Here is a 25586-nt window from a genome sequence, read left to right on the forward strand (position 1 = left end):
GTCTGTCTTGTAACACACAATCTGTACGTTCTAGTTAACTCCTGACCTCGTGCTCTAGTTCAGGTTCGTCACCTCGTGTCTGTCGTTATCTCATAGGAGGAGTCATATGGAAGCAGTAATAAGGAGAGAACCGTAATAAGGAGAGAACCGTAATAAGGAGAGAACCGTAATAAGGAGAGAACCGTATGGAAGAGGAAGCGCATGTGTGAGAGTTTGAGTCTTTCTCTCTGTGTGTGAGAGGGAGTTTAGAGAGAAATCAGGCACGAAACATTTCCTTCTCGGGTGCTGAAGGTCACATGAGGGAACATGACGATCCGTCAAATGTTTTTTACATGAAATCACGGTTTCCAGTTTTTTATACTCAACTCTCACAGGAGAAACGGCACAAATTGTGAACATGCTCTCGTGTGTGTGTGTGTGTGTGTGTAAACATGCTGCATGGGTTGTTGTGTGTGTGGTTTCTTTTTTTTTTAAAAGTTTCAGTAATTCCTGGAAAACCTGTTCATGCTGTACCTGAGTGTGTGACGTGTTATCTGCTGATTGTCGTCTGATTTCCTCCATCTTCATTCAGGTCGTTTACAGTGACCTCGATTTGTTTTATAGAGCAGAGTTTTTCAGTCTCTATCTCTCACACACATTAAGTCATTATGTTCCACTATCGGCTTTATAAAACTGTGGCGTTACAGTAAAATAATCCGTGATGGTGGTGTGATAAAGCGGAGTTACTGAGATCAACTTTGGGGTGATTATTTTCCTATAACAGCATGTCCCTGTGTGTGTTCCTCTTCAGCTGCATATATCCTGTTCATCTTGTGAAGACTGAGGAGCCAGTTTAGCTGTATTAGAGGATTAAATCCATTCTGTCATGAAAACGGAGCGTACGTTTCTCTCATTCTGGTCCTCATGCCGTGTCGCACCACACTACAGGGTCCCTGTTTACAGTTCCACATATACCCCTTTCCCACCAAATCAGTTCCAGGGCTGGTTCAGGGCCGGTGCTGGTTCACAACTCGTTCAACTTGCGAGCCAGCTGAGAACCAGCTTGCTTTTCCATCGCTCGCGGTGTTAAGGGAAGACACGTCAGTTATCGAAGCAAAAACAACGCGGAAGAAGCAGCAACAACAATAATAATAATGGCTGACTTCGCATTTGTACAGCTGCTGCTTCTCGTCGCTTAAAAATGGCGATCTTTCGTGGTCTTGTTATTGTTGTTGGTCTTAACAACTCCGCCCCCCCGCTGACATAAGCGGTTCTTTCCTCTGGCCCAGCAGAGAGTTGGTGCTAGCCTGGAACCGGTTTTTCTGGCCCCAGAGCCAGTTCTTTGTCAGTGGAAACAGAAAACCCGGTTCCAAACTAAGCACTGGCCCCGAACCAGCCCTGGAACTGCTTTGGTGGAAAAGGGGCAACAGATGTGTAGCGTAAATCCTCTGAGGTGACCACAGGACGTGGACGGCGGCCATTTTTAATTGCATTAAATGTTGTGGAATAAATTGGTTCCTGCTCTTGTGCGTTATAGCAGCTATAAATGATCAAAAACGTACTTAAAGGAGATCAGCAGAACCTTTTATTTTTAAATAAATTTGAGTGGATAGTATCTCCATCCTTGACTCTTGTATGCTGCATAAATGGGAATCACATCACATTATCTCTAGCCGCTTTATCCTTCTACAGGGTCGCAGGCAAGCTGGAGCCTATCCCAGCTGACTACGGGCGAAAGGCGGGGTACACCCTGGACAAGTCGCCAGGTCATCACAGGGCTGACACATAGACACAGACAACCATTCACACTCACATTCACACCTACGGTCAATTTAGAGTCACCAGTTAACCTAACCTGCATGTCTTTGGACTGTGGGGGAAACCGGAGCACCCGGAGGAAACCCACGCGGACACGGGGAGAACATGCAAACTCCGCACAGAAAGGCCCTCGCCGACCCCGGGGCTCGAACCCAGGACCTTCTTGCTGTGAGGCGACAGCGCTAACCACTACACCACCGTGCCGCCTAAATGGGAATATTTTATATATATATATATATATATATATATATATATATATATATATATATATATATATATATATATATATATATATAAAAAAATAAATAATTTGAGAGTTAAAACTGACCACAAAGTTGTGATTGGAGCCGCTCCGCTGAGCCAGCCAGCCCGGAGTGCGTGACGTCACAGTGGTAACCGGTTTTAAAGCCGAGGCCTTTTACAGCTATAGGCCAAAGTCATATAAATAAAACTTTATGGTGAAAGTAAGGAATAGCGTTACCGACTTGCTCAACTAAGACTGATTTGACTTCACTGATTGTGGGTTGACTCTCATTAAAACAGGATATTTGTTATAACTTGTGCAGCAGACACGTACATGCATGCATTTTCACTGATAAAACGTAAAAGGCTCATTAAATAATCAGATGAACTGAGACGATCACATTCTGAAGCAAATTAAATAATCTTATACCGCTAACTTAAACACACAATACAAGTTACATGCATTAATCTAAATGCAGGGAAACAACGCGTTTTATATCCAAACGAGCGTCGGAGCTTACCCGTCTGCGTTCTCGCTTCTTGAAGGCCGATTGTTTCAAAAACAATCTGACTTTCAGTTGTTCATTCAGTTCCCTGTTCATGGCAGCGATTTTGTGAAAATTTGCAGGAATCTGTTTGGATTCTCGCAAAACCGTTTTGCGAGAATCCTGAGAATCCAATAAAATAATTTCAACAACTTTGTGTTTGTTGTGACTGTGTACGAGTTTTAATTCTTTTCACAGGCAGTCAGTTGGCCTCCAATTCAGCCCTCAAACCACAAATACAGTACCAGTTACAGTAATTAAAATACACATTTATACACACTATCAAACTCTATCACTTTATTTCACTCCTTAATCATCAAGTCAATAGGGGTGTTCACACGGCACATATTTGCATCGATGCTGCGCCGATGTATTTTGTTGCGATATATCTTACACCGGTGTAAATTTTGTGGAGCATTCACACGTCACAAACCTGCTTACTAGAGAGAAGCGTGTTAGCACCGGTGCAGCCCCACTTGCGTTCACACGGCAGTTTTTGCGACCATGCTATACGATAGTAATAATGCGGAAATGAAATATGCGCATGCATGAAAATGTACTTCCTTTTCCCGGTTGTCATGGCATCACCAAGCGCCAGGAAAACAACGTGGATGAAGACACCAGTGTTGCCAGATACTGCTGACGTTTTCCATCCCAAAATATGTTCAAATCCGCCAAAATGCACTTAAAACCGCCCAATCTGGTAACACTGGAAGACGCGAAGTTCTGTTGTTGATATTCGCCATTTTGGAAGCGCAAAATACCAGGATGCGAATTATGCAATGCCCGTATGTAATCAACTCTCCTCACGCGTAGCGAGTCTACCCCTGTAGCGTTCAGACGTCCCATTTTATATCGGTGCTGCCCCGCAAACTAGCATTTACTCGGGAGTAAATTTCTTAAACCACCTCCCGAGCAGGGTTAGATTTGCACCGGTTTAAGCAGCTTTCAGGGGCTACACCGCTATAACTTTGTACCGTGTGAACGCTCTACCGGGGCAGCCCCGGTGCTACACCGGAGTAAAAGTTGCCGTGTGAACACCCTTAAAAACTGAAGAATGGAGCCGAGGATATCATCTTCAAAAGCCTGCCGCAAATACAGTAACCGTTACAGTAAACATTACAATACAGAGTTATTCACAGGAACAAACTCATCACTCTATTTCAATCCTTAATCATCAAAAACTGACCAACAGGGAACATCTGAATGTCAGAAACCTAACTGCACCAATGTGTCAGGGTCATCAAACTATCATTTAGTTTACTCTGAATCATCACTACTAGCAACCACACTAGAGTCAGGCTCAGGATGCACAACGGCATATAAGTCAGTACTGGCAGAAATGGAGCTTGCACTGTCTGAGTGACCTTCTGGGGTCAAGCCATGGAGGATCTTGTTTATCTGCTGTTTAGTGAGTGTGCCGAGGTTGTCAGTGGAGTTTGCTCGCTCAGATCCTGCAAGGAAAGAGCTACATGCCCTGTCAACCAGTGATGCCCTGTATGCTGGATCTGCAAGTTCCTTCTTCCTCGTGCTGTAGCGTAGACAGTCGGCAATCAGGTCAACCCCTAAGCTGGCACGCCAGTCAGTGACGGTACGTCGGACAGCAGAGAATCCTCTCTCCACTGTGGCGGTGGAGAATGGTACACAGAACAGTAGTTCTACCAGCCGTAGAATGTTCCTATACTTGTGTGTACACCTTGTGCCAGAACTCTGCCGGTGTACATCCCATTTCCCCTGTTTGTACCATGGGACTGTACTACAGCTTCAGTAATTTGAATTCCTCTAAGATAATGATTTTACTCTCCAGGCCTGCATGTTGGAGTGGGGCCATGAAGTGGTCAACGAGAGCAGTTACATCTTCGGAACAGAACTTGGCGAGTTCCTTCAAGTCCTTCGGCCAAGTATGCCCCTTTTCCACCAAAGCAGTTCCAGGGCTGGTTCGGGACCAGTGCTTAGTTTGGAACCGGGTTTTCTGTTTCCACTGACAAAGAACTGGCTCTGGGGCCAGAAAAACCGGTTCCAGGCTAGCACCAACTCTCTGCTGGGCCAGAGGAAAGAACCGCTTACGTCAGCGGGGGGGGCGGAGTTGTTAAGACCAACAACAATAACAAGACTGCGAAAGATCGCCATTTTTAAGCGACGAGAAGCAGCAGCTGTACAAACGCGAGGTCATTTATTATTGTTGTTGCTGCTGCTGCTGCTTCTTCCGTGTTTTTGCTTTGATATTCATGCCAAGGTTTATGTAAACGTAGTGCCGTAACTGATGTATACGGCGACGTAATGACGTGGCTCCGCTTAGCACCGTGAGCAATGGAAAAGCAAACTGGTTCTCAGCTGGCTCGCAAGTTGAATGAGTTGTGCACCAGCACCGGCCCTGAACCAGCCCTGGAACTGATTTGGTGGAAAAGGGGTAGTAGTGATGCCGAGGAACTTCACCTTTGACAACACAGCAGTATTTGCCTCAAATTCTGCAAATCTCTCATCTAAGGCTTCACCAATGCTCATCACTGCTGCGTGACTTATTTGTTGCACATCATCCTTGATGTTTTCTGTGACGTTCATGACGATAGGCTCTTGGAAGTCTTGAATGCCAAATTTGCCAGTACTTTGCTTCAGGGACGTCTTGACGAGGAACCTTCACTGCCAACAGAATTTTCTTGGTGGTGTTCACTGATGGAGCAGCGGACCCCGAGCCGCGAGTGTTGGCTTGCACGTGAACCACTTCATCAGGCCTCACATCTTGGCTTTTGGCATGTCTGGTCAAAAGGTCTGCCTCAGACACGCCAGGCTCCTCAGCTAGAAGTTCCTGTAAATAATGTATGAAAGCACCGAGTCAATATCATGTATAATTAATTCAATAATTATGTACAACATGCATTCTATCTAACTGTGTATTATCTCGTATTTATTTGCGAAGCTATTTGCATCATTTACTATTCACTGTGTCGGTCACTAAGTGAATCAGTGATGATAAAAAAAAAAAAAAAAATCACCTTCTGCACTTTTAGAGTCTGCAAAGAGCGACTTGCATCAGCAGTGGAGCGTGCATCGTCTGCCTGGAAGATTTTTGATGTGGTCAGCAGCTGAGTGAGGTCCTCATAGATACGGCACTTGGCAAGGAACTTGAAGTCCAATAGCTTTGTCAGCCAGGCAGCAGCTTTGCTGGCAACGTCTTTCTCGCCCTTCTGTTGTTTGGCATTGCTGAAATGTAACACACACACTACCCAGTTGTAGTGCAGAGCATTGAGGGCTCTCTGTCTGTCCAACAAAGTCGACTTTGGCTGCACCAACACACCAAGTTTCAGTTCGTTCGCGAGCTTGAGTACCAGACACCACTGTTTCTGACTGTTCTTGAAGTGGTAGAACAAATCCTTGAGATCATCCACATCACTGAACTGTTTTTCTAGTGCGTCTTGTGCTGCCAGCTCAAGCCTGTGTGCAAAGCAATACACGGACAGTAGCCACTGCGATTTCATGTTTTTCTTGTAGGGTTCCATGAGTCCTTTCTTTTTGCCAAAGTTCACATCGGCACCAGTTCCAACTATCTTGTTTTGGAACCCATCGCACAAAGCCTCAACCAGAGAAGCTGTTTGGACATCATCGACAGGTTTGGTGTATAGTTCGTTTCCTTGCATGTCGCTGTCTTTCAAGACGAGTAGCCTCTTCAGAACTGCATGCGACAGATTGTCTGTTATGCCTCGGTCACAACCGGCCGTACGTGCTCCTACGGCTGGTCTACGTGCAAAGAGATGCATGGAGAGCGCGCGTGTGACGTGCTGATTTTCGAGCCGTAGACCGGCCACAAAGGTTCTTTGTCATGTCAAACAAACTCTCTACGGGCGCTTACGTTTTTTTCAGGTTGCAAGACAAACTTGCAGCCAACGTGCATCTTTCTCCACGAACAAAAAAAAACGCAGCAATTTGGGAAATGCCAAAAATTGCACGGCCAAAAAATCGTATGTCCGGTTGTGACCTAGGCTTTACAGAGGCATAAGGAGCCATGCTTATGAAAGCAAAAAATTCAGTCTTCGGAATTGGCTCTGGAACTGTTCTTATGTATAGAAGTTCTGCTTCATGTGTCGGTCGTCGTTTAGCTGCACTGCCGTCGATCAACCAGCTGAAGAAATTTGCTTTGGCGACACTTTCACGTACATCATCTTTCATCTGATCAGCAACTATGTAGTTGAACGCTTTTGCAGATTTATGGTTGTTGAAGGCTGAGGTAAGTGGAGCACCCATCTCAGTGTAAGTTTCAAGTAGACCTGGGAATTGTGAGTAAAGCTTTTTGGTTCTCCCTATGTAGACACTGGCAACAAGAAGTGGTCTCAGTGCTCTCTTCGCCATATCTCTGGCAATGTTTTCTGCTTCTTGCTTACTGGCTGTCCAGTCGATATTTCCAAACATTTGTTATGCGCCTCACTGGCGAGATGTCGCACCAAGTTCGGTTTCAGTATACATGTCATCCCATTTTTCCCATAACTCATAATATCATTCACGACCTTGCCTCTATATCTGAAAAAGTAAATTCAGTATTCTCTGTAATTGCACGTCTTGATTTTATTTATTTCAAATTCTGATGTTCATTTTAATTTAAGTGTAATTTTATTAACGTAAAAAAAGATCAAATTTCTTTGATTTGAATTTGTCATAGTGCAGGCTGCATGTCTTACACCTCGCCTTGACCGCAAAATCGTCTTCAAAGTCATAATTGTCTAGTAGGTCATCGCCCCACGCCTGTAAACCACGCCGCGATATTCTTTTTCGTTTTTTCAACGGATTTCGAGGTGTTTGGCTGACTATCACATGAGCTGGAGTACGCCATCTTGTTATTCTTGACAACAAAAGCTACCTGGCGAGTACTTGGCGGACTAGATGCAAGCGACACAAAGCGAGTGAAACACACTTTGCACATGCACAGAACGTTTGTTTATCAAAACCAAAACCGTTTGTGGAATTTGTGTTGAAGTGATAATTTTATCGTAAAATATCAAAGTAATGATATTTCTTGAATGTTTTGCGCGAATCCATTGAGATTCGCCTGGGGAACAATTTACGCGAATTGATTCGCGGATTTGCGCCAGAATTCTAGCACTGAATATCCAGTGGAGAAATAAGACGGCTGCTACACATTCTCCATACTGTGTAGTCCGCCATTACTGATCGGCTCAGGCAATTACTAAAACCTGGGACGGGACGAAACGTCACCGGTTTTAGCAACAACCGCAGAGCGGTCACTGTCCAAGCAATAATGTGTCCCGTTCCATCCCAGATTTTACCAACAACCCTCGGCTCACTCTGAGAGAACTGGTGCAACTGAACTTTGCTTTTTTTAAAAAATTATAAATAAATACTTGTCTTGGGCGGCACGGTGGTGTAGTGGTTAGCGCTGTCGCCTCACAGCAAGAAGGTCCTGGGTTCGAGCCCTGTGGCCGGCGAGGGCCTTTCTGTGTGGAGTTTGCATGTTCTCCCCGTGTCCGCGTGGGTTTCCTCCGGGTGCTCCGGTTTCCCCCACAGTCCAAAGACATGCAGGTTAGGTTAACTGGTGACTCTAAATTGACCGTGGGTGTGAATGGTTGTCTGTGTCTATGTGTCAGCCCTGTGATGACCTGGCGACTTGTCCAGGGTGTACCCCGCCTTTCACCCGTAGTCAGCTGGGATAGGCTCCAGCTTGCCTGCGACCCTGTAGAACAGGATAAAGCGGCTACAGATAATGAGATGAGACTTGTCGTCTTTATTTTTTTATTTATTTTTTATTTTTTTTTTAAATTGTTGGTGCTGCACCCTCTTTCAATCCGGGCTTATAGCCAACGCTCCTCAACAGATCAGAGGTCTCGTACGAGTCTTCAGTAAAATGTGCAGAGGAGAGACCACTTCATAGCCGCCCAATGTGCCCGTGAACTTCTCGCAAAACGCGTCCAAATCTTTGCAGTTTGAACATTCTTGGGCCATGAATGCAACGTAAATCCACCTTCTGTCGTTGCTGCACCGGCCAGCAACACATCTATGTAGCACAGCGATAAATTAGCTCAAAATGGAGGATCGGAGTTGCCATCAGCTCTGTGTTTTAGTATAGCGGAAATGGCGATGAGACCGATGGACTTCCTGCTGTGACGTTATGGACGTCAAGGTCATTCACTCAGACCGCTACCTATATAAATCACTTTAATTGTAAAATTTACTACATTAAACTTATTGTTAACGCTTAAAACTATTCCTGTGCCATTCTTGAGGTCTCAAGGCATTTATAAACGAAAGTGAGGCCATGGATCTGTGTATCTGCTTTAAGATGAGAACATTCTGGAGTTAACGCATCAACAGTGTGCCGTATTATTACCATCGCTTTCACTCCTGTTGAAGCTCTTCCTCAGAACTTATGAAGATCATAAGTGTGCGTGACAAAATGGAACTTTACTACTGAACACTGGTGATTTTTAACTAATTTAATTCTCGATCACGATGACTTCAGAGCACGCTGCTGAGTTATCTGACAAAACGACACCAAGTCCTTCTTTTTCTCGCAGATCATGAGCGGCACGGTGGGGTAGTGGTTAGCGCTGTCGCCTCACAGCAAGAAGGTTCTGGGTTCAAGCCCAGTGGACTTTGTGTGGAGTTTGCATGTTCTCTTCGGGTGCTCCGGTTTCCCCCACGGTCCAAAGACATGCAGGTTAGGCTAACATGGGGCGGCCTTGAGCTGAAGTGCCCTTGCGCAAGGTACCGGACCCCTAACTGCTCCCTGGGCTCTGTAGCGTCTCTTCCCACTGCAGAGATTAAATTTTACTATGTGCTTAAAGTGCATATCACGGGTAAATTCAGGAGCAAGATCACTGTAATTCTCCTGTTTTATATTCAACTTTGGTCAAATATCTGTCACTCTCTGCAGTTTTTTTTAACTTGCACAATACCAGAACAATTCAGGTGGGGTTTACATTAGACCGTATCAGCGGATCATCAGATTAACGTTTTTAAAACGATTAACATGCACACAGCAACACCAATACACGATTCGCCTGCACACAGCAACGCCAATACGCGGATACGCTCGGCACCCCAGGCATCCTGCGCTCCAAATCACTCCGCCCTGAACAGCGAGTGCCCTCTGGAGGGTGCGCACTCCGGCCCTGCGCAGCTCACAGAGCGCGCGAGTGAAGCGCACGAGCAGTGATTCGGGACTGAGCCGCTGTGTGTGTGATCCCAGTGCATATCACTTACCACTTGCAAGTGGAAGGATGGCAAGCCTAAAGACAATCATAACTACACAATGGGCAGTATTTGCATCAGTATTTGCAGTATTTTCATACTTTTATACTCTTTAATGAAAGGTGATACAAGGCGGAAGTCCGCGCCGTTTTTCAGCAGTCGCGTCACATGACCAACGCCAGCGAATCAGGAAGGTGGATGTCACAGTGACGTTGTCCAATGATGACGCCAACTAGAGCTCAGCACAGCGTATCCGCGTATTCTCAATGTTTACACAGCACCGGACCAGACACGATCTGGATTGAATACGTGGACGCTGGCGGATTCCCGTTTCCCGGCGTTTCCAGGCGTTTTAATGTAAACGGACAGTGCATCCGCGAAGAAAACGAGACAGATACGGTCTAATGTAAACTTAGCCTCAGTTGAAATCAAGCCATTTGAGGTGAATTGGTCCGCCTCTGAAAAAAATTGGCATTTGGATTTCCCGGCAAACATTGATTTTCGTGACGTCGTGTGCGGGACGCCTTCTTCTGAATCCTACGTCAGCGCTGGTTTGTTTGAGAAAACGACCTGCAAATTTCAAGTTATCGCGTAATTATTAAAATGGTTAACAGATGTATCGTAGGAGGTAGGAATGTTAACCGATGACCATTTGACCGATGGTTGACCGAATCAACGTCAACCGGTTAATTTTTTTGGTTGTCTGTTAAAAAAAAAAAAAATCAATCGTTTTGAAGCTGCCGATTTTGGAGCGGAGAACCTGGAATTCTGTGTTGTAAACGCTTGGGGCATGCCATGCAGTGTAAGGACGACAGCTGACAAATCAGAAACACCCATTCAGTCATGTCCCACCCTCCCGCCCCAGTTGAAGACAGCTGCCACTCGGCGAAAGAAAAGTCTGTGTTGGACAGGGCTTGAAATTAACTTTTTTTCTTTGTGTCCCCCAGTGGTCCCGAATTCTGTGTTGTATTGTCCCGAATGGAAGCAATAGTGTCCCCATTTTTTTCCTCTCTGAAATAACCAGTGGTTAATATTATCATATGAAGTCTCATCTCATCTCATTATCTCTAGCCGCTTTATCCTGCCCTACAGGGTCGCAGGCAAGCTGGAGCCTATCCCAGCTGACCACGGGCGAAAGGCGGGGTACACCCTGGACAAGTCGCCAGGTCATCACAGGGCTGACACATAGACACAGACAACCATTCACACTCACATTCACACCTACGGTCAATTTAGAGTCACCAGTTAACCTAACCTGCATGTCTTTGGACTGTGGGGGAAACCGGAGCACCCGGAGGAAACCCACGCGGACACGGGGAGAACATGCAAACTCCACACAGAAAGGCCCTCGCCGGCCACGGGGCTCAAACCCAGGACCTTCTTGCTGTGAGGCGACAGCGCTAACCACTACACCACCGTGCCGCCCATCATATGAAGTTACTATTATATTTGTAACTATGCGATTTTGAACCCCTTATATTTTTACAATAAGTCACAAGACACAAGTGACACATGTCCTATACATCATCTACTTCAAAATTAGTTATTGCATTTTCAGTTTATTAAACTTTGGCGATCTCACTGTATGAATAGATACCCGTTTATTTAAAGGGGCCAACTAGCTCATTCAGAAAATGTTTCAACTCCCTACATCTGCAGTACACTTTAGTTGAAAATAAGACCCCTTTTATGTTCATTTCATCTACTTATACCTTGAATATCTGTTGGTACTTATAAGGCCAACTTATAATTTTCACCATTACCGTTATCCATTTTTATGAACTTTCCGTTATCCATTTTTATGAACTTTCCATTATCCATTTTATGAACTTTCGCTGCCGGGTGCAAATGTTAGCAACATCAGCATAGTGCCAGGTCCGAGCCTAGTTGTGCTGCTGACTGACTAAACTTTCTGAACTAGAAAGACACCAAGAAAACTCACTTATTCTGTTGAACGGTATCTTCCGTCAATATCATCCACATCATTCCTGTTGTATTTTATAACGTGTCTAACAGTGTTAGACACGTTATATAGCGTTGCCTGCAGACCAGGCGAGGACACTTTGGATCCTGAAGGTCCCGGAGACGTTATGTCTGGGCTTTCAGTTTCTTCCCCGCGGTCGGTCCGCTTCAACCACTTAAGCATTTTTGTTCTGGCAAGAGTCGGCGCAGCGTGTGCGCTAGCAATTCCATTCCAAGTCCATATAATGCGGACTCCGGCCGAAGATTCTAGAACAGAATGCGCTGCTCTGTAGCCTACGGATGCAGGTGCATCGAAAGTGTAGCTACTATGTATTTTTCGCTGTTAACGTTTTAAAATTAAAATTGACAAATTAGGTGAATGTCTACGTATGTGTTACGGCTTTGTAAATAATATTAATGTAGAACTTTTTTCTAGATCTGTTTTTTTCCATTGTCCCGGGATTGTCCCAGATATGATAATTTTGTGTCCCGATGACATTTTTTATGGTCCCCGGGACATCGGGACACCGTTAGTTTCGAGCGCTGGTGTTGGATTACATTTTACTACGTAACATCAAGGAAATTCTTGACTATCAAAGAAACAAGAACACGGCGCATGAATGAAGTCGATGGTTGATTAGTCTGGTGAATATTAATGTCAACATAATAATAATAATAATAATACACAAGATCTGAACTAAAACCTGGTTACTCACTGATGTTACTTAGCATCAGACAGTTGCTATATTAGCTTAGCGGTTAATCAGCTCAGCTCCAGCTATCCCATTCCCAATGGCTGTGCACAATTAGCAGCCATGGAACCGTAATATCAGTAGCTGGAAAACAATTGCAGTATGAGGTCTCTGTGGCTCACTTCGAAGAAAAGTGCCGAGTCCGTAGCCGTATGCAATATCAACACACAGCCGACTGCAGTTAACTGTAAACACCAGGGGCCGTATCGCTAAAACGTCCTAGCTTCAGTGAAAAGTTAAGATGGGACAAGTGTATGATAGGATTGTTTTCGATAGGCTACTCAATGCAAGCAGCGGTAGTGACTGAGCTAAAGCTCGCCGCTTAGAAAATGACGGCAGTTTATTGAGAACATGTTCACACTGATGTTTTTAATGCCAAGTTGCAACTTAACAAAAGTGCGTGCCCCTCGCTGACAGACCCGGGTGGAGAAGGACAAGGAGGGAGGGGTCGAGGGGGGATTTCACGCTTCTCACAATGTCTCTAAGCTGGAGCCATTTGTCCTCCGCTCCAATACAAACCCCTCGACATCAGTGCCGCGTTTGACTGAGGCCCACTTTACACAGGGACGGTCTGAAACAAAAACGCAAAAGTCCGTTTTCGTTCTTGCTTTTTTCCGCATCTACACGACCGTTTTCAAGGAGGAAATCTGCGTCTATACGGTGACGCATAAATGTGTGGAATTCAATTGGATGTGCATGCCAGGCGGCTAGGTGGCGCTGTGAAAGACCTCCGCTATGTCTGCACGCATGCGCAACGTCTTCCATCTTGTCTGATCTGCACATCTGCGCCGCGGAAACTTTGACTACTCTGGCTATGGTAAGTAAGAAAGTAAGTAAAAAAGTAAGAGCATACTATACCCGCCTCTGTTCATTAACGGTATATGTGCAGATTCGGTATAGATGTTCGAAGGACTCCTGGACGTTTATTAAAGCTGCCAGAGCAGCTTGAAGGTCCGTTGGATCGATGTAATCAGATGTGCTCTTACTTTTTTACTTCTTCCCGGGCTGGCATGTACAGTATATGACATGTATGACGTAAACGCGTACCCGACGTGAGCAGATCCGGGCAGAGTTTTGCGTATTGGGTAGTTTAGACGGATATGCAACGGGGGCTGTTTTTAACTTATCCACTCTGGAAGGCGTTTTCAATTTTTTCCGTTTTTCGGCGTCGGAAACGCCGTCCCCGTGTAGACGAAAGGCACTTCCGATAAAATATATTTAGTCGTTTTTACCCGACAGCGTCCTCGTGTAAACGGGCCCTAAATGTTTCGCGCTGTAGAAAAGGTAATGTGAGTGGAGGGCAGCGACTGGGACTGAATGTGTGGATGCTCGCGGTTAGATTTAGAATAGATTCTAATAATTCCAATTCTAGAATTTTAAACTCGTAGGTTAACCGGCTAATGAGGCTCGGTGGTCGGTCAAGATTTTTTTTTTTTTTAAGTTTTTGCCATCACTAGTAGGAGGGTGTACAGTAGCAACACCAATCGTGATGGGATTAGTACTCATCGTTTTCCAAAAGACCGGACAATGAGAGAGAAATGGGAGCGCTTGGCGTACACAGGCTGTGCACTGAAGCCGTGCAAAGCTCTCGCAGCCTGCTGGCGCTTCCGCAGGTGACGTCACGAATCTGGCTCCAGACTCCCTTGGGATTTTTCCAGACGCGTTTTATTTTCTGCTGTAGACAGATGGCCTTGTGCAAAATTACCCTTCTGGATGAGTGTGTAAAGGGACATACTTTCATATTAAAAACAAAAAGTGGTGCAGAATATGCACTTTAAAGGCTTCTTTTCTGAATGAAAGCGACAGTTAATCGATATAATTCTGTTTTAACTCTCCCATATGAACTGATCCTGGGAAGCCCCGCCCCCTGCTTCACGTCTCTCATTAGTAACCGGTCACCTCCACCTGATTTTCTTGCTTTTTGTCACGACAAAATGAAAAACGTTCGAGTTTAACATGAAATAAAATCAAGCGGTGTGTTGACTTGGTTAACGTTGGAAGTGTGTGTAGCTAATGTTTAGATAAATATATTTATTAGGAAAGAGTTTTGCCAGAAACGTTCAGTCTGGTTTAGTTATGATGCAGACATTAGAAAAGCTTACTCATATTTGGTATATGGAAGATCTTTTTGTACAATGCAACAAAAATTTTGCATAAACTCCCTCCCGGTGTCTCCATTTTACTGGAAAACAGAAGCACAGCAGCTGATGGTTCCTATAAACCTGTGTTTCTCCAGATCCTGACCTGCACTGGACTGTGGTCTGTCTCGCTGTACCTGAAGGTGCTTCATCATGGCTCTGTCGTTCAAGAAAGATCTGGAAAAGTACAAGGAGCTCGACGAGGATGAGATCCTCAACAAGCTCTCTGAGGAGGAGCTGAAGCAGCTGGAGAGCGCGCTGGAGGAGATGGACCCTGAGGTGATGACTCTGAGAACGCCCTCGTACGTTTCTGTAGAGGCGGAGTCAGGAATGTCAGGGTTAGGGGCGTGTCTGTAATCGTTCACAAGTTTTATACCCGGATATTAAACACGACTCGTACGGCGCTGGAGAGGAAAGGAGGCAGGAGGACGGGATTTCCTCTCAGGGTTTATGCTTCTAAAACTTTTTCTTAAATATTGATACTAAATGCAGAAGAGATCAGTTAATGAAGATTTCACTCCTAGTTAACGTGATTGCTAATGTAATTATTAATTTAAGGGTTAGAACTAATTAAACTTTCTTGTAACGTCTACAAAAATTTTAAATGAGTTTTTATTTATTTGCAATTTCAGTATTAAATTAACAATCAGCAGCGTATGGAGTTCCCTAATTTCATTTATATTCATTTACGTGATTTGAGTTTTGAAATTTGTGTATATGCAATACATAACATTTATTACTGTATTTACTATTGGAATATTAATGTAGCTTATTATTTCATTAATATTCCGGATGGCCTGCTGTAGTGTGCAGTTTAGCTCCTGATTAGTGGGAAGGTTTTAGCTTCAGTACAGGAAGTGATGGTTCTAGAATGGAACAGAGCTACACCCGGCGTTTCCCGGAGCTCTTGAACGCTGCACGGCTTGCTATTGATTATCCTTTACTGGCTTTCCTGAAAGCGCCGCAGTTATAACGGGATCTAAACCTTCAGAGACGGAGTTCATGACGTCTTCTCAGTCGTTTACACCAGATGCTGAGTGTTTACCCAGAATGCACTGCATAAAAATAAAACATCCTAACTCTGACTTCACCTTCCTCCCTTTCTGTATTTCTATTTCTTTCCGGAATTTTTTTTTTTTTTAAAACCCAGAATGCTTTGCTCCCAGCCGGCCTGAGGCAGAAGGACCAGACGACGAAGGTGGCGACGGGGCCGTTCAACCGAGAGAAGCTGCTGCACTACCTGGAGAAACAGGCGCTGGAGTATAAAGACCGCGACGACTACGTGCCCTTCACTGGGGAGAAGAAAGGTCAGAGGTCACGATGAATGTCATGAAAAACAGGAGTGTTGTGATGAGTATTGTGAAGCGTCTTGAAGGATGATGTGATGTTTTAGTGGTCTCGCTCGGCCCGTGTGCTGGGATCAGACCGCAGGCTGTCGGGTACAGGAGAGTAGAGTCCTGATGCGCTCGGGGTGCTGTGGGGCGTCTCGGACGCTACATCGCTGTTCAACAGTGACGTCACGCTAAAAGGCCTGTCCTCCCCCCCCATCCCCCAACAGTCGTATTCGAGTCCGCTGCTGGAAATCAGTCACACCACAGAACTCTGGCAAAATCTGATCCCGGGTTTATGCAAAGTAAAGAAAAACTACTCAACTTGTCAACACGCGCACGCAGAGAGAGAGAGAGAGTGCTGAAAGAGGAGAGGAGATTCAATAATGAATGAGGCTTTTCATGATGAAATGTGAATGCTGAAACCTTGTGTGTGAGGGAGAGACACGGGGAGATGGACAGATGGGGGGAGAGAGACGACGAGGGGGCAGATGCAGAGAGGGATGAAACGGGGAGAGAGAGGGGCAGATGCATAAAGAGAAAATGGGGGGAGAGCAAGAGTGAGGCAGATGCAGAGAGGGAGAGAGTGAAACAGACACATGCATAGCCTGGGCCGGCCCATCCTAAGCGTGACGCAACACGAGGGCCTGTTGCGAGCTTAGTCTGGCCAGGCAGGCTATCTACAGCATTTCCAAGCTCCCGAAAAATCGGGAACCAATCAACTTTGAGCATCTCCAACGGCCCTGGGTAGAGGCGTGTTCAAGGCACTGACGTAGTAGAACTGCGACCAGAAGCCATAGATTGTTTACAGAATCTATGCCGGAAGCGCTTCATTCACTAGAAACATTACGAACATGGAGCAGCGGCAAGCCTTTGACACAGCGGTAGATGCTGTATTGAAAGCGTTCAACGGGAAGTTCTCATTGAAAACGGAGCAAAGAGCTGCCCTGGAGGTATTTATCTTCCTGTTACTCAAGCAGTTTCCGTCGCGTCGCATACGTCAGAGGAAAGAGTGATGTGATTGGTTTAAGCTTCGTCACAGCCTTTTCTGGCTTCGACCAGTAGCAAACTGAGGCATTTCAGGGAGGCGGGTCAACCACGGGCTCTGGGAAACGGTTTGGCTTAATGTCTTGGCCAGACCAAATGCTCGGAGAGCTTTGAAGTCGCATTAGCCAGACTAACACATGCATGGATGCAAACGGTGCGCCTTTTGGCGGATGCCGCCTTTTTCATGGCTGTCTGGGGGACTTGTGTGAATCGTGCAGATCCGATGAGTTGGTTTTTTTTTGGGGGGGGGGGCGTTGGAGTGTCTGATTAGAATTTCATCAAAGTAAGTTCTGTATTAAAATTACTAAATCAGCAAATGCCGTTACAGTCCATGAAACATAGGAAGTACAAGTATGAGAAGAAAACAGTAAATCAGAAAGCTGCGCACGTAAAGCCAATTGGCTGCGCGCCATTATCTGCTGCTGGCTGCACGTCACTGCACGCGCGAGGATTTCATCAGTCCAACGCAAGTTACGCAGCCAACTGGCTTTACGTGCGCAGCTTTCTGACTTACTGTTTTCTTCTCATGCTTCCTATGTTTCATGGACTGTAACAGCATTTGCTGATTTAGTAATTTTAATACAGAATTTACTTTGAAATTATAATCAGGCACTCCAACGCCCCCCCCAAAAAAAAAAAACCTCATCGGATCTGCACGATTCACACAAGTCCCCCAGACAGCCGTGAAAAAGGCGGCATCCGCCAAAAGGCGTGCCGTTTGCATTCATGACATGGAGGGGGAGACGGACAGACAGACAGACGGACACCGAGGGGGAGAAATAGATGTAATGGTGTGTGTTGTGTAAAGCTCCAGCTCTACATGTCTGTCTTTGTGTTTCACATCAGCTCTCTCTGGGAAAATCCTGGAATTTTTCCAAAACTTGAATACCAGCAACATGAGTTAATGTTTGCACTCCGTAAACCAACACACACACACACACACACACACACACACACACACGGAGCATAAAGCCTTTCCCTTCAGTGATGTCATTTTTCATCCTGTTCCAAATCTTACAAGGGAAAAACAAAAGTCACAGAACCTGTAGTGTGATCCGTGCTCCCTGTCCGATACAGTACTCCGGGTAGTACAGGGATATCGGTTTCCATGGCGATACCACCAGGGCAGTTGGTGACTGTGGGTGGGTTTGAGGGGATAGCGGCTAGAGATAACGAGATAAGAAATAAACAGGAAGCAATTAGCAGTCCATCTCTGCTCGTTACTCAGTGATGCATTAAGGAGCAGGAGCGCGCGCGCACACTCCGTCCTGTATTTTTCTGATTGACAGTAAACACGCTGCTGATTCACACTAAACTCCTCTTTCATTCACGTTCAATCTCACCAGAGGATTATGGGTATTTTCCTGAGGTTTAGAATTCATCAAAAGTCCTGTAAACTGGAATTCCAGCTTCGTGAAGCGTCTCCAGGAGGATCAGGTCATGTGACCTTCAGCCATGAGAGATTCCGGCGTCCGGATCAGTGATTTTGTTTTCCGTCACTCACTCACTCACTCACTCACTCGTGGGTCAGTTGGAGGTCTTGAACTTCACCTCTGTGGATTTATCCGCTCCATGAGAGGCAGGAAGTGGCGGAATTCCTCTGGGACCGGACTGAAAGAGGAAGTAAAAGGGAGACTTGAGAGAGCCGTGCCAAGTCTTTTTCGTTCTTTCTTTCTGCTCCACAGAATGCACTCCAGTGACTCACCTGTTTCCATAGCAACACCACTGGGGTGCTGAGGAATTGTGGGATATCACCATGGACTTGTTTATTCTCTTAGTGCCAGAAAAACATTTAGATGCAGATTTTTGTTGTGCTGAAACAAAAGCGCTCAGAACTTTCCACTTCGTACCGCGTGAGGCGTTCCTCCTCCTCCTCCTCCTCCTCCTCCTCACCACCATGTGGCGGTTAGTGAGGCTTCAGGATGATCTCACAACCCGTACCTGATGTGACTCACTGCTCTCCTGCTACTGGAGCCGGAGTTTTGTTTGTGGGCGGGGCTAATGCGTTCTCAAGCATTTGATTGGGTGCAAGCCGGAATGTCAAAATATATGAAGATGAACTGTAAAATTAAATAGGAATAAACTCACCGGAACAGGTTCATCATTGTTTTGATGTACATTTAGGTCGTATTAGCGTCATGTTGATTTCATGGCGACTTAAACGACGTCTGCCTCGTTATGAAGGAACAGAGACGTCACAATAACGCCAAACCGCTTTTTCTTTTCATAGAGGGACTGAAAATCCGCGATCGCGGAAAACGGACGGAAATCGCGGAATTATGCGTCTGAAACAGAATTTGTCAGAAATGGAATCTACACATTCTAAGTTTGGGGAGGCTGGGACCTCCCCTGCCCGAGCTACGGGCGTCCAAAGTCGGGCTGGAGCCCGGGATAGAAACGAAACCTAAGCGGAGCCCCGCGGCGCGCCTCGTGGTGAATTATGTCCCGAGGCGCGGGGCTGGCGCGCCGTGCCCGTGCTGGTTCTTTGGGGAGAGGGCAGAGGTCTCTGGCTGTCAAGTTTGGGGAAGCTTCTTTAAATATAAACTACATTTCGAGCACAAGAGGCTGGTGCTAGCAACATTCAAACAGCCACAATAAAGCTATGCAGAAGCCTCCCACCACCAGATACCTGAAACAAGAGCTTTATTTCAAGTACATTTTAACATATAATCTTAAATCTAGTTTTCAGTGCCAAAAAAAGCATTTGCGAAAGCATAAGAGTTATTAATTGTAGCAAAATCAAAGATATAAACATCAAATAAAATATTTTATTGAAACATAACAAAGTGGGCTAAATGTCAGTTTTTAAATTTTATTAGTTTTTTTCTAAATTAAATATCAAATTATCTGAAACGGAATTGAAACGGAATTCACTATCCTCCGAAACGGAATTTGCTGTTTTTTGAAACGGAAAATCAGAGGCTCTATTTTCAGATTCTGAAACCGTGAGGAACAGCAGACTCTGATACTCATCCCATAGTTTTCTTTAAAAAATACGAAGCTTTAAAATGTTTTTCATAGCTCAGTTTCATGCAATCAGTTACGTTATAGTAAATTTTAACGATAAAGTATAAATATAATGAAATCAGTTCAAACTAGGGATGTACCGAATCCTGATTTTTTTTTTTTTTTTTTTTTTTTTTTTTTTAAGGTTCCGTCAAATACCGAATCCACTGCTTAAGATTCGGCCGAAATCGAATACCGAATCCTACTCCGAGCATCAACTAGTACAGGGCTTTTCAAAGTGTGGGGCGCGCCCCCCCTGGGGGGCGCCAGAGTTCTTCAGGGGGGGCGCAACGTGAGAGACAAAATGGATCGATTTTTAGTACCCAAAGCTACAGGGAGTGAGGAGACGGCCAAGCAAAAAAACAGAGCCTCCAGGATGTTGCGATTTGCAATTTCAGCGCAAATTCAACCAATCCCCACGAATTCAGGGCGGTGCTGCAATTATATCCAGTCACCGCAACTTTCCCGCAAATTTGACCAATCGTTGGCGTCTTCTTGAGGTGACATCGACAAACTACCTTCCGCCTTACTTCCGGATGTCTATGTTCAAGAGAAGCAGCATGCGCGCAGTGTTGCCAGATTGACGGTTTCAAGTGCATTTTGGCGGGTTTTGAACATATTTTGGGATGGAAAACGTCAGCAGTATCTGGCAACATTGCATGATGTGCGAGTCAGTGTTTATGTCGGCTTAAATTCTGTTACTGAAAGTGTGTTATGTTTACAGTGAAGGACTGTGTGCACTTTATTTATTTATTTTTTACTTAATACAAGAAATTAATGGATGCCAACATTTTTGCCGAAATGGTATTTTATTTTCCATTGTTTCGGCAGCTTCAGCATCATACTGTGAGATTCTGTTCAAATTTGGTTTGTTTTTTTTTTTTTTTCCTTCTATGAAGCCTGAGCCATTTATTTTATTAGTTTATTGTTTAATTTAGTCTTCAGGAGAGACTTCCTGCACACAGTACTAGTATTAATAGTTTTTTTTCTTACATGAAAGCTGAGGCATTTATATTATATTTGAAGGTAACTTCATGTTGTGCTGTGAGGTTCTCTGCACTTTAACTTTTGAACCAACAGGTGCATTTGGATAAGTAAAGCCTATTTTTCTGCATTTTTGTAGTCCTGGTAATCTTTTATATGGGTAAAGTTGTTTATAGGACCATTTCTCAGTGTTTTTTTTAATCAATAGTTTTTCAGTAATAACTTAATATTTAACATATCACTCAATTTTAATCACAAAGAGAAAATCGCAACAATTTCTCGCAACTTTCACTTCCTCCCGCAATGTAATCGCAACAAAAACCTAAACACCGCAACTTTCATCGCAATTTTTTTGGAAACCCCCGCAACAGCAGACATTTTAGCCCGCAACAATCACAAAAAAGGCCCGCGGAATCCTGGGGGACTGGAAAAAGAAGGCAGTATGACCACGATTATTTAAAGTTTGGATTTTCATGGACTGGATCTGAAGATGCTCCACTGCCACAGTGTGTTGTCTGCCAAGAGATGCTCGCTAACGATGCTATGGGATGTTTAAAATGTGTTAAACAAGATGTTTTAAAAAGCACAGATGTTTAAAATGTGAAAAAGAAAAAAATAATGTGTAAACCAACCATTATTTTTTTTAAATACGAATGGAACATTAAGTATAGCAACAACAAAAATTGTAAGGGGGGGGCGCTGTTGTTTATTTGCTCTCCGAGGGGGGGCTGACTCTCCCACACTTTGAAAACCCCTGAGCTAGTACATTATAATGCAGTGAAAAACATTGCACGTTTTCTTAATAGTAAGATAGAGAGACTTTTATCCAGAAGGAATATTTTATTTTAAACTGTAAAAACATAGGCAGTAACTTCTGCCACTATTTTGTATTTGAATAGTCGCACTTGGAGAACACCACTGAAATTTTCAGCTTAAAGTCCTTCAGTGTCCAGGCTGTAGTATACTGTCCATTATAAAGAACAAAGAGCAAAAAGTGACATTATTGCTAAAAGAATAAGGCCTGTCAGTAACAGTGAGCCGTTGCTAAAGTGCTCTTTGTTGAACAAAAAATAAAAAGTAAAAAAAAAAGAATCTCTGCAGATAGAATGCAGCAAAACATGGCACATTTACATTTTAACTCTTGCATACATGTAAGCCGACTTAATTTTCAAACAAAAAGGTGATATTTAATGCTGAATCTGTTTTCCTCAGAAAAAAAAAAAAAACTTGCTGGGGATCTTGATCATGTTTAATGCTTCCACTCATGGAACATAAATTATAGGCTATTTCACTTCAAGTTCAAGCACTTACAACTGTCGGCTTAATTAGATGCATTAAACAAAGTGTAGCACACACAACTCGAACAGGTCTCCACGTAGGCTATTTTATTAATAACCTGGTTCTATAGCTAGCGTTGGTAATGGTGGTCTGAGTACCACTTTTTATCTGTGACTGTGCGGTTGCGGTACCTGAAGCCTCACTGACGTTAGACTCGGCCGTGCACAACTCGTACTCCGTCAGATGCTTTGAGCGAAGATGTTTTAACAGCGGAGATGTTGTGTACTGTTTATCATCTTTCCCACCACGAGACAACTCTGTACTGCAAAGTGTGCATGTTGCACGACTTGAATCTCCCTCTTTCACTTGAAAGTACGGCCACACAACACACTTTCGGCTCACTGCTTCCATTTTCGATTTCAACTGCAAGTGCAATGGAGGCTATCTTCTCCTAAACATTGATGACGTAATCGCATGCATGTGCGCCACACGTAGGATTCGGTTCAGTCGGCGCTCTAAGGTTCGGCTGAAACCGAACCCCTTTAAAAAGGCCGAGATTCGGCCGAATCCGAAACCGAATCTTGGATTTGGTGCAACCCGAGTTCAAACAGAGGGAAAAACACTCGCATCTCTTTTTATGTAAATATTTCTAATTCCAAAAATGCACATTTTTCTCCCCCAAAAACCCCTAATCCAGTCTTCGCTGTCCTGTAACCGTTTTCTGATCTTTGATCCACCGTTTTGTCCTGATATCAGCCTGGTACTGAGACTGGGTACCGAACCTGCAACCACCTCTAAAACTTTTATAAACCATTAACGTGCTCCTTGTTGTTATGGTAACAAGCGCATATCCAACTCAAGGTTGACTGAGAGTTCGGAGTCCTTCTGGTGAATTCCGTGCACTCTTTGGGACGTTTTCAGTCGGGAGTGATGTGAGGAGAGAAAAGAATCGAGATGTTTTTCATTTGTAATGATGTAAAGATCACATGGCTTTAATCACGTGGGGTGAAAACGATCAGCATGTATCGGTGTAAGAGCCTGATTAGCCGGGTGTAGTGGGTGGGGTTTTAACATTTTAACCATTGAGCTGTTATTATTTGTTCATTTATTACGTGTTTAGCACGACTTCATCACACGTCCATCCAGTGGAGGGATCTGATTGGCTGGAAACGATGAGGAGTCAGTAAAGGTGTTTGGATGGATGAAGTCATGATGTGGTTGTGGTTAATTGCATTAAGCTAATTGGACAGAGTGAAAGGAGTTCTGGCTGTGCACTTGGACTGTTTGCTGTGACACACTTCCTGTTGCGGTGCATGTGTGTTACCGCTCGGTCAGTGAAGTGTGAAGGGTGAAGTGCGAGCCTGGCTAATGATGAAACCTCAGTACATGCTAGCTTTATTAGCTCGTTTGGAAGTGTTTTGTCTTTCCTGATGTGGATCAGCATGACTCGATCTCTCTATAAGAGCATGGTTTACCCAGAATGCACTGCTGAACAGAAACAAAATGGCGGCTAACGCAGTACTTGTCCAAAGACATGCAGTGAGGTTAACGTGGGGCGGCCTTGAGCTGAAGTGCCCTTAAGCAAGGTACCGAACCCCTGACTGCTCCCCGGGCGCTGTGCACTGCAAAAAATGGCCTTTCAAAAATAAGAAATAAAAGATTAAAACAAAGCATATTTGCTTGAATCAGGTGAAAAAAATCTGCCAATGGAACTCGTCAAATTCGACTTGGTAAGATTTCTTAAAGTAAGATGAAAACTCTAACCTGTTTTTAGCTGAAATAATTCCAAAATAAGATTGGCGAACTTATTATGCGAGATCTGATTAACTCAAAATAATCAAAATAGTTCTTATAACAAGATCGTACTTCTTACATTTAGCCATTCAAGTCATTTTTATTGATTTCATTTTAAGGGTATTTCACTAGTCCGGTTAACACCAGACCATATCACAAGTGAAATATGGTCTGGAATCCGCCTATTGAATTTCTCGTAGGGGAGGTGTGGTTTACGATTGTCAGCGGCCGTTTATTGGACGTTGCGAATGTCTATCATTTGGCGTATACGTAGCCCATGGCCAATCATGGCAGTTGTACCCGGTGACGTAGTTAGAGCGACGAAGAGGCGAAGAAAGACTGAAACGCTGTTCTTTTTTTAAAACCAAACTTTCGCTCTAAACTGTTCAGAACAGTGTCTAAAGCTTGATCGAAAGTTTGGTTCGTATCGCTCGCCGCCATGTTAAATGTGATCCGTAAACAGTCCCAAATAAACTACAAGCTTCCGTTTGTCGAGTAATACGCGTCACCGTCTTTCCACCCCTCCCCACTCTCTGATTGGCTCCCTAACTCAGGCGAGCCTTTAGACCATAGTTTCCATGCTGTCTTTTCAGATCGGAACGATTGTGCAAAGCAGCATGGGATTTCCCAGGCTAGTGTTTCACTTCAATTCATGACAAAGTCTTAGCAGTAAAAACTGAATTTAAGATAAATATACTAATATTAGGATTGTTAAATTCTACAACTAAGCATTGCTAGCTTAAAAGATTCTCCTTTTGTGACGTGTAATTAGTAAAATACTCTAGATATGAGACCAGAGACTATCTTGAATCAAGTTGACGACACGTGTAGCATTGCAACAAGTTAATTTTTTTTTCCCATTTCAACATTCAAACATTAAAACATCTCTTAAGATTCCACTTCCCCAGGACCTCAGGCACCAAAAAAGTCTACGCATTTTGACTTGCAGTGCTTACACAACGCCAAAGCAACAGTGCATTTTGGGGGCACTAGATTCAAAGATTTCAGTAAAGTTCATTTATTCCCAAAACAAGTGCATATACATTTTTTTTTTTTTTTTTTTTTTTTTTTTTTTTTCTTGAAACAAGATGAACCGCATTTGGCAAATGTCCAAAATGTACGTACTTGTTTAAAAAAACCCCTTGTTTTATTTTCAAAGGTGCTCCAAATAAGACTTTCAAGACATTTTGTCTATACAAGATTTTCAAGATGGACTGTCTAAAAACTAGCCTTTCTAGCTAAATGAGGTTTTGCTTGTTGGGCAATTATGTCTTATAATAGACCCCTTTGCATGTTTGTAAACCAACCGACCGTTGCCAGGATGCACGCGCAGCCTGGACTCAAACAATGGCGCTGCCCATAGACCGGCATTATGAGCTGTCAGATTATGCCAAACAATTGTCGTTACAAGATCGAGAATGCTACATAAATAAGTTAACTCTAACAATTGGACATCGCCTACCGGATCCGCATTTAATTAAAGAGTGGACGGACGATGTTAGTAAGTTCCCGGGT

General features: G+C 44.2%; 1 protein-coding gene across 1 annotated transcript in view; it reads left to right on the top strand.

Moving 5' to 3' along the window:
• Window positions 1-25586, top strand: part of tmod2 (tropomodulin 2) — a 61030-nt gene that overhangs the window by 16763 nt on the left and 18681 nt on the right. The window contains 2 exon segments of the mRNA XM_060924231.1: window positions 14733-14913; window positions 15785-15941. Of these exon segments, the coding sequence (XP_060780214.1) occupies window positions 14788-14913; window positions 15785-15941 (283 nt within the window). The 5' untranslated portion in view covers window positions 14733-14787.

The sequence above is a fragment of the Neoarius graeffei genome, chromosome 6, assembly GCF_027579695.1.
Source record: "Neoarius graeffei isolate fNeoGra1 chromosome 6, fNeoGra1.pri, whole genome shotgun sequence".
In the NCBI taxonomy this organism is placed as follows: Eukaryota; Metazoa; Chordata; class Actinopteri; order Siluriformes; family Ariidae; genus Neoarius; species Neoarius graeffei.